General features: G+C 37.7%; 1 protein-coding gene across 4 annotated transcripts in view; it reads right to left on the reverse strand.

The window, feature by feature from the left end:
• The window catches only part of adcy2a (adenylate cyclase 2a), a 63,212-nt gene extending 54,681 nt beyond the window's left edge, over positions 1–8,531 (reverse strand). For 2 of the 4 annotated variants that reach the window (XM_013913719.1, XM_013913721.1), the window contains exon 1: positions 1,395–1,954. In XM_013913719.1, coding sequence (XP_013769173.1) covers positions 1,395–1,916 — 522 coding nt within the window. In that variant the 5' untranslated portion in view covers positions 1,917–1,954. Of the gene's footprint in view, positions 1–1,394; positions 1,955–8,456 lie in introns of those variants that run through there. The other 2 variants (XM_005744612.1, XM_013913720.1) reach the window with 2 other exon arrangements.
• Positions 8,532–10,557: the final 2,026 nt, after the last annotated feature.

The raw sequence follows: 10,557 nt of genomic DNA on the forward strand, positions 1-10,557 counted from the left end.
TTTTTTTGCTTTTAACTGTACTGGAGTACAGTAAAAGTTGAGAAAAGAGTGACTGTGTTTTTGCTGTAACTCTAGCACAGTAAGAAAAGCAGTATGAGCACAGGTCTTTTTAATAACGTAAAGGCAGAGCCATTATCATCCCATCAGAGCTGGTTGAACCTTTACACCATGCTGCAGTGTCAGCCAGTCTTAGTTGATAGTGCTGAATCTTGGTAATCTGCTAATGTTATTGTTTCAGTAATTAGGTATGAGCCCCCACTGAAAGCTACCACCTGGTTTCAACCTGGTCCTAACACCTGAACTATAAAATAGTACTATACTATAATAATATAGTGATGATATGTGAACTGCACAATATCTACATGCTTCAATATCTACTCACAGTTGAATAAAAACTAATTTTTGAAAAAAAAAAAAAAGATCATTTTTGTCATTTTAGGACGCACATTCACCTCATCCCACCCCGTGGATACCACTAACATTATAATATGCAACAATTAAAAATGTATGTAACATTATTAAAACATTCTTAACTAAAAATTTGAAAGTTTCCAGATTATGATATGCTCGCTCATAAGATTTCAGCCTTTTTGATGTGTCATTTGTTACCTAATCAGACATTTATGATTTTGTTTCGTTCTAACTGATTGTCCATGCAAGGAACTGCAACAGCTGACTTTCCAACCACATGTTAGTGAGCTCATCGGGTTACTATGCAAGATTTTCTAAATATTATGTGATATGTGCTCTGTGAGCCAGTGCTTTCTATGCAATACTGTGTCTTTGTATGTTTTAGACTGATCACTTCAAAACAACAGATGCAGCAGAGACAGTAGGAGAGAGACACTTTTCTAGATTCGGCCAATGTCTAAAGAGTTCTTGTTTTCTTAGTTATATAACAGTATGAAAGTAGGAAGCTAATGAAGGACAGTCTAAAATGGAAGCAGAGCCATTGACCATAAGCACTTATATTGTGCTATTTTAGAGCCTTTTTTCACTTTATGAATTTTCTGATTTTTCCGGAAAACATACTCCATGAAAATAGTGAAAAAAGGAAACAGATCTTTCTGCAGCTATGAGCTCATAAAATAACTAAGACCCTTGCATCCCCTCTCACCTTTATCTCACCCTTCTCCTCACATTAGTTTTGCAATAAAGACATGCTGTGACAACCTAAGCATGTATGTACAAACAAACTGTGTGTAGTCAGTTTCGGTGACCCCATTTGCATGAATACTTATAGGATGTACACTATACATTATATAATATATACATTATACAGTATGTGGCTTGCATCCACTTCAATAAATGCAACTGTTTAATATTCATTTCCTACACATACATAAGTCTGCATGTGTGTGTTTGTTTCTGTGTGGTTTGAATGAGCAGCTTACCAGTCCTGAAGCAAAGAACACAGTCAGCAGAGCCAGGCAGGCACCCATCACTATGAGGAGCAAAAAGACAATCAGAGGATGCTGCTGGCTCATACAGTAGTATGATTCATACAGCCAGTCTGGGGACTTGTTTCTCTTCACTTCACCACCACCTCCTCTTCTGTTTACTTCAGACTCCCCTGTCCGGTCAAGGAGATACCGCTTTCTCCTTATAGCCTCCTGCCACATGGATCTTGGAGCTGAGAGGGAGGAAAAAGAGGAGGTGGTCACTGCTGAGGTATGAGTAGTTTCCACCACAGATGAAGAGCAGTTGCTCTTTTCTGTTCTTCTGCTGTTGTTGTTCCTGTTGAGGACCCTGAAGTGAGAGCTCCTAAGCTCCAGCTTAGTCTTCGAGTCCTTCTCCACCTCCCCTCTCAAGTCTTTCAGGCGGGGACGGCTGAAAGCTGAGGCTGAGTCTGAGTCAGAGGCAGTGTGCGCTGGCCGGAGTGGTGGCAAAAACGCACCAAGGGTAGAGCGCAACATCCTCCTCTTTCTCCTCCTGCCAACATGTTGGGGTGGAAAATGAAGAGAAGTGCAGGCAGTGAGTGCTCTTTAGAGTGAGAGAGAGAAAAGTGGGAGGGAAGTGGAGGGAAAGAGGAGGGAGAGAGGGCTAAGGGGGAGGGGAGAAAGAAAAAGAAGGTGCAGCAGCAGGGAAAAGTCAGCAAGTGAATGAAAGAGTAGAAAAATGAAAGGAGCAGAGAAACTGACATTTATGGAGAATGCATTATGTGGTATTATTTGTAATAACATGGGTTTGAGCCCAGTCCTAGAGCTCTAACCCAGATGATGATGATTTTCAGAGCAGCGATAAACCATATCATTAAATCAATTCTTTTTCAGTTATCCCCTTTGCCTCTCTTACTTAATAAATAGCCAAGCAAATAACACATTTGTCAAAACATGCATATTTGCATTTTTCCCCCAACTGCAGATTACAAAACAGAACCTCAGTTGAGGTTAAAAAATATCCAAATAAATTTGTTATCAATGTATAGTAGGACGTTACGAGTATGAGCAATGATGTGCCTGCCCAGAAAAACTGAAAACTGGCACACTTGTACATACATGGCATCTCCTCAAATCCTGTGTGTGTACTCCTGCAATGATGCACATGCACAAATGCCAACACACACACACACAACCCCGTTCAGCTATCTTAGTGAGGACCCTCATTGACACAATGGTTTCCCTAGCCCCTTACCATAACCTAATTGTAACCCTGACACTAAAACCACATTTTGAGCCTCAAAAATGCCTTTAAATGCCTTCAAAAATGTGAGGACCGGGTTGTGTGTCCTTACAAGTAACTGCTGGTTCTCACATATATAGTACAAAGATAGCTAGACAGGAACACACAGACACACACACACACACAGGGGGCAACCGAAAGGTGGTGCTGGCCAAACCACTGTCATTACAAAGATGAGTAAATCATGACAGGTTCCTCTAATCCCCTAAAACCTGAACAACCTCATTTGTGGGCTGAGTTTGCACAGCAAAACGACATATTACTGAAAAAACAATAATAAACAACAAATATATCATTTCTATATTAAAACTACAAATATACCCTATGGAATGCTGAAGGGTTTAGCATGTGACTGTAACATTTTTCAACTGCAAAATAGAAAATAATGAAAACATTTGGACTTGGAGATGAAATGGGTGATGTGATTTAAAATTATTTGGATTTGATTGAGGAGCCCTAAAATAAATTATCATTACTAAAGAATTATATGTGAGCTACTCGTAAAGTTTTCCAATATCAACAATTTAACATTTATGTTTGAAGAGAGTTCAGCTCACATTTTTATCAACTCTGGGACTGCCTGACCAAATGGAGACTGCGAAGCCGTACTGATGATATATTTTTATTGTACAAAGCTCAGCTCCAACTGGAAAAAAAATAAAAAATAAAAAAAAATCACAGAGTATCAAAGCTGTATCTGCATTCTATTGTTAAAAAAAGGATTTGACTATTTGTATCATTGCTGAACAACCAGCATGCCACATAATCTTTAAATGGTAGGTTAACCTGTCAAGATGTTCCACCAACTTCCATATTTAAGGCTTGAAGCTTTGAGTGTGAACACATCAGAACTGGCAAATTTCAGTTTATCTGATTCAACCGTTTAAGAATTTCAGGCACATCCAGGCACGGCTTTGAGGGCCACAGTATCTGCCAGCCGTCATCAATACAGAAAATCTGAATATTTCTGGCACTGTAGTTCCATGTTTGGATATCACCTAAACATAACAATAAATCAGTTATTAATTGATGATTTAATATGCTGCAAATGAAAGATTTTTTCCTGCTTCCTTATAAATAATTTATTTTAATATTGTTATAAGGATAGAGTGCAATGTGACCAATTAAGCTAATTTAGAGATAATGTGCAGACGGGAAAACATGATACTTATTCATTCCAAATGAAGCTGAGAATATTTGTGGGCAGTAGTTAAAAAAAATGTAGCTACACCTCCCTCGTAAATGGACAGGAATGTATCCCTCAAAGAGCTTTTATAAAACAAATTCACATTTTTACAGTGCTCAGCGTGGAATTAAATATCTGGCACTAGTATCCTGCCTGCAACATGGAGCTTTGATTTGTCCTGAACCACAGCCACCCTGCTTTTCTTTGCTAACTATTCTTTTCGCTCATCTTCATCAGTACCTGCACATTATAGCATCATTTTATTCACCCATTTTCTCTTAGCTTTCATCTCTGCCTTCACCTCTTATTTCATACCCAGGTATTTTCCCAGCTCATTTTCCACAAGTACGCTGTCTCTGCTCCTGCATTCCAATCCCTTCTTCCATCTCGCACCTTTCATCCTCTCCCCATCATATCCCAAAGAAATCTTTAGATATTCTCTCCTTCAAATTCATATTTCTATCCTTTTTCAGGGTATAAAAAAGTATATCCATTTTGTGAGCTTCAACTTCTGTTCCCCTACTTCATCCAATATTTTCCTATCCCTTCATTTTTTTTTTCTCCACATCACAATTCAGGTTCCCTTTTCAAATGCCTTTTATTTTCCCTTTCTTCCCTCTTCCCCCCATCATGCCTCCAGTTGGTGAGCTCATTCTATCTTGACCTACTTTCTGCTACCATCTTACGTCCCGTCTCTTCTTTCACTCATCTTTTCTCAGTAACATTATTATAGTTTGATATGGCCATGTGCTGTAGGTGACACTGGCAGCTTATGTAGGAAAGATGATTGTTTTGGTCAAAGAAAACTATCCTGTTGTTTTATAACCTCAATTCTGCAGAAATTGGGAAAATGTATAAAGTGTTAAAAAAAAAAATCAATGCGAGGCTCATGAATCCATATGTTATTCACAGTGGAATATATATATATATTAAAAAAAGTTTTTAAAATGAGTAAACATACGATTTTAGGAAAAAACATTTCCTCATTTTTAACTTGATGGCATCAACAAAAGTGAGTCATAATCTGCAGATTCACTAACCTGCAAAAACCTGCATTTCCAAATTGTGAAACAATTTCAGAAAAATCTTCTGACATTAAATCTCAAAGATCTTTGGGTACTCATCATCTACAGTACATACAATCAAAAGAAGATGATAAGTACTACAGAATCTGTGCACGGCACAAGGCTGAAAATCAATATTGAATGCTCATGATTTTCAGGCCCTGAGGCACCACTGCATTAAAAATGGGCATGATTCGGTCATGCCAATGAATGCATGGGCTCAGAAACACTTGTAGAAATCAGTATCTGGAAACAGTTCTTGTTTTTACAGGCGATGCATTTTAAAGCTCTATAATATAAAATAGAAGCCATATCTCAGCATGATCCAGAAATTTCGCCATCTTCACTGGCCAAAAAAACATAGTTAAAATGGACTGAAGCAAAGTGGAAAGCTGTTCTGTGCTCAGATGAATCAAAATTTGAAATTGTTTTTGGAAAACATGGTCTGCATCTTAAACTAAAGAGGACAGTGACCATTCTGCCTGCATGACAATTTTAGGGGTGGGCGATATAAACGATATACGATAGAAACGATATAAATTTGGCCAACGATAGAGATTTTGACTATACCGCTCTATCGCGATAGCGCATGTTGATGATGTCATCAAGCTACGCCTGTTTTGGTCGAAAGCGTCGCAGTGGCTAAAACAATTATCATCTGCAAATTATGCGAGAGTCATAGCAAAGAGATGAAGCACTTTTGAAATATGGGGAAAGCCAAAAACTGCGCTTCCGTAACACTGATTCATTAATGTTGAATTCCTTCGCAGCTGCTCTATGTTGCAGTATATTAATAACTAACCTTGTATTGTGGTTGAATAATCTCAGTTGTTCTCCTGACTGAAGTTTGGCCCGTGTATAGCACACTGCTATGCGATTGCATTTGTCTGTAACCACCAGAATCCCTCACGTTAACTTTTATCGAGTGGAAAAAAAGTTGGCGTTCATCCGCCAGCTTCACTGCTAATGTTATGCTAACATAGCTGTGTTGCTAGCAATCACGTAGCACAACATTATATACCAGGTAGTCCAACTTCAGTAACCCTGCAAACGCCACTGCTGTTTAGTTTTCTGTCTTCATTATTTTGGAAGTGGTAGCAGAGCTGTACGTTTTAATTAGTTTCAAAAATCTCTCAGCCAGAACATGGTATGAAATGTTTAGGTGGAAACTAGCGAGCTAACTTCCTGTAACTTCTAACTCCGTTAAATTTAATAAATTCTGTTTTCATGGATGCCTGGATGTTAAACTTAATTGTTACACCTGGTAAAGCAGCAACGCTGATGATTTCATTAAAGATGAAAGAATTTAGACCATTTTCACTCTCAGTATTCGTTTGACTTTGGGACCTGAATTACAATGACACTAAATATCGATTGGCAACCAAATCCTTAACTCCAGTTCATGTCAAGCAAAAGGGTGGTCAAAATATTGAGTTTCCTTTTTTTCCTATTTAGTTTTCGTAGAGATACACCAGTTGCTCTGACAGTTTAAGATGAGGCGAGGGGCCTTTAGGCAGCAAATCTGTCAGGGGCACCAACAAGGACTTCAGCTTTTTCATTGAGTTCAAGAAAAAATGAAGTCCCTGTTTGTGCTTCTGACAAATTTCCTACTAAGAACCTCAGATATATAACTGAATGTCATCTGCATAGCAGTAATAAAAAAATACCTTAAAGGTGCTCAAAATGTGCTACAGAGTGAATAGAAGGCCCCAAAACAGAATCTTGTGGCACACTGTATGTAAGAGAAGTGGCAAAGGAGCTGTACTTAGAAACAGCCACAGAAAAGCATCATTCAGGTAGAAATGATGCAAAGGAGAACCAGACACCCACCTAATATCTGAGCCTCTTCAGCAAAATATGAACAATATCAAAAGCAGAGGTAAGGTCTAACATCAGCAAAACGAAACATTCTCCTGCATCACTTTACAACAAAATGCCACTGGACACACTAAGAAGAGCAGTTTCTGTAGAATGAACCAGTAATGTGTTGATCATAGTGAGCACTCAAAGACCAATAGACTGAAACAGGAGAGAGAAGAGGAGGAATCTTTCAGTGAGTCAACCAATTTTACCATCTTCAGTAAAGAAACAGGTGAAAACTTTCTGAAATAGCACGCCGAGCTGATGCAGGAACACACAATGAAGATGCTGATGGACAAGTATTATTTCACGTCATGTGAAAAAATAGGGACAGCAGGTGGAGCAAGAGTAACAATATTACTAATAGTGTTAAATAACACCTTACGATTACCTCTGCTCTTTGTAACAAGGTTTGAAAAAGACAAAATCGTTTATGAGGCTATTTCTCATTTTTGTCTGGACATATAAATGGCATTTAAACATCACAAATCATTATTTTAGGTAGGCATCCTATTGTTACACTTTCAAAATAAGAGTTACAATCTGCCTTTCTGGGATCAAATTCAACATCAGTGGTTTCCAAATTGTGTGCTGGGATTTTGTATCTAAATAGTTAGTTTGTTGTGTCAACATATTGTGTGCAATAATACTAAAATCTATACTCCAAAAATACTTCAGTCAAAAACAAGCAAAAAAAAACACAAACAAAAAAAAACACACCAAAAATATATCAGTCACAGGGTAAGTCATTCTATTTGCACAAGATTTGCACATGGATGGTGGGCGTTACCAGAGGTGACACATCAAAAGGCCTTGAGGAGGACAGTAATATTTGTGTAGAAGACCAACAGAGAGGAAAACAAATCTCTCTATAGACAGTATAAAGAGAGCCACCCGTCTTAAAGCTTTAGATGCATCAGGGATGTCAACAGTGCTAACCCTGAGGGTGTTATCTGTCAGGAGAAGTTTCCTAATGTTAACACTGTGGCAAGCATGATTAAAAGACTGTGGGAAACCAAAGATCCTGGCCTAAAAGAAGCTTCAAACGAGAGCTGGAGCTGAACCAGAAGCAGCTGTGTTGAGAGAAAGTATCTGCTAATGTGGTGGAGGTAAGCAGCCCATGGTGCAAAGCAGAAGAAAGCTGACACAATAGCAACAACACTTACAAGAAGACTGCTAGATCAAGATGTCACTATGAAATTAACATAAAATGAGCAATGAAAAACATATGACGTTTAAAAAATTAAATAGAGCATGCTTGTTCTCAATGACTCTCAAAAATCACATGTGGTAACAATTCTCATACAAAAACTTTCAGCACGCTGCGCTGGAGCTCTCACTTTGTCAGCCAAGGCAATTACCCGTGTATTTTCACAGCGGAACACTGAACTCAGTTTACTGTCACCTAATGCAATATGCCACAAAAAGTGCGAATAAAATAATGGGCTTATTTTTTTAATCACGTCAAAAACTTCACACTTTGGGGTTTCTTTTTTAGGAAAAGAGTAAAAGTGAGCTGTTATTGGTAAGTGTAATTAGATGGCAGCTGTGCTAATGTCACAACAAGGACGAAGCAAGTAAACAACTGGCAAATATTTTTAGATTTTAAATACCATACCTATTCTCTTTAAAATGTTATCGTCTTGAAATGTTCGATAACTTACTTTAACGCAAACTCCTCGTTTGCTCCCATTTGATCTGGAAATTGTTTCGCGCCAGTCCAGCAGAGGGCGCCTGCTCCAAAATACCGGAAGTGATTGGCCATTTCCGTCCAATCAGTAGGTTTTTATTTTTGCCAATAAGGGAAGACAAAAAGAAAAATAAGTCTGGATTTTGCAGTTTTACATTAAAATGTATTCGTTTTTACTCATGGCCAAATGTATTATAGTGCGAACAAGATATCTTATTCTTTTAACAAGGGGAAACAGGCCATCTCTTAAATATTTTAGAAGACGTGACAGGGAATACTAAACTGGCAGTAAACCCACAGTGAAGACATTGGCTTACTATATCCTACAACACTAGGTTTTTAAGGGGATTTTGTATTGGACAAGCAGTTTTTTTTGGTCCCCAAACAACACATCTTAATTGTTGTTCTATCCACATATGATACAATGATATGCTAGACATAAATGTATTAAAGTATAGATTGTCTCTTTTCCCTGGCTGTCTCCACTTCTCATTTGATTTAACCTAGATATCAAAGAAGACCTGGATATTTTAAGGCACTAGAGTATTTAACTGTAACCCTTCATTATCTGGGCAAAGAAATTTGCCACTTAACCCATAAGTGTGTCTAACTGAGAGCCTCCCAGCAACCTTAACCTTCATATTCTCTTGGTAACCTTGGTGATGATTGTACTAATAACTCTGATGCACAATTAAATGCTTAAAAGCACCATGGATGTTTTGAATTTAGGTTGATAGAATGACTCAATATTAAGTATCACAGAATGTACTGCACTAGCACATATACCAATACAAGAGCATACATACAATCTCGCAAATGAATTACTTCATTTGTGAGATTTTCTTTCTTTTAATTTATAATACCCTTTGCATACACTTTGTAAACCATCCCACCTGCCATGTCTGACTCCGACCTTTAACTGCATCCCAATCCAAAAGCAAGTTTTACCCTTCAAGCAACCCTTTGAAAGAGCACATACCCGGGAGCTTGTGCTTACTTTCCAAAAGTATCTAAAGGCATTTCATGTGTCTTGCCTTATATAATATTTACTGTGTGAAAAGAAAATATATCCAAAGTATTTAAATTGAGGAGAAGGAGAGCAAATCAAAAAAGGTCTCTTGAGGAGGACTTTTTTTTCCCCACCCCGCTTTTATTTTTTGCGCTGCTTGTTTTTAAAAGTGTCTTCAGTCATTCACAGTTTCTCCATAACCCCAGACGGGGAAAACATCCTTCATTCACACTTCATGAAGTGCGACATATTCTAACTGCACACTAATCCATTTTCTACTCTCCACTTCACCCTTAACAACTAATCAGTGGCTCTATTTTCCTCCAGCTGAGTTCCTGGAGAATTTTGATTGCCCTACCCTTTGGTGAGTTTAACCTTGACATTAGTCACAAAATGATGAAACGTTAATGAATATGGATAAAAACTAGATGTAAATGTGTGAAGTATAAAGAAAACGTGTGAGGAAATAAGTCATTGTCACTTTGACAGTGAAATGGGAAGAGGGGGACAGCAACCAGAGCCTGTCTGTTTGTCCCTGGAGAGAGTGAGAACAGTTAGACTTTCACTATTTCTTAGATAAACCACCAACTGCTCCACTAATTACCTTTTCCCCTAATTTCTCTTCGGTTAAACTTTTCTCATCTTTATTTTTTCTCAGTTTTGTTAGTCTCCTTGTCTTTCTTCATGTCTGATTTATTATCAAATGGGAATACTACACATCAACTCACCTCACAAAAAATACTTGAAGTGTAGACGTAACTGAACAAATAAACATAATTTTTTGGTATGTAGTTAACTTTTAAAAGAAAAAAATGTTTATCTGAGTCATCAAGGCTGAAAAGACTAAAAACAGCAGACATTTATGGTATTTTTTTCATGTATAGGGTTCTCACAACTGCATCAAGAGTATATTAATAAGCCTAAATCCACCATTGCTTAGACAAAATGACTTTCCAACATAATATTATGCTAATACTTACCTTTTATGTTTATTTCATAGCTTCTAAGCATACAGTAAAGAAAAAAGAAGAAATATGGTAAACTGAAGATACTTTTTTTTTTTTTT

This window comes from Pundamilia nyererei, unplaced genomic scaffold (assembly GCF_000239375.1).
Source record: "Pundamilia nyererei isolate P.nyererei 1_Seehausen unplaced genomic scaffold, PunNye1.0 scaffold00146, whole genome shotgun sequence".
NCBI classification, from domain to species: domain Eukaryota; kingdom Metazoa; phylum Chordata; class Actinopteri; order Cichliformes; family Cichlidae; genus Pundamilia; species Pundamilia nyererei.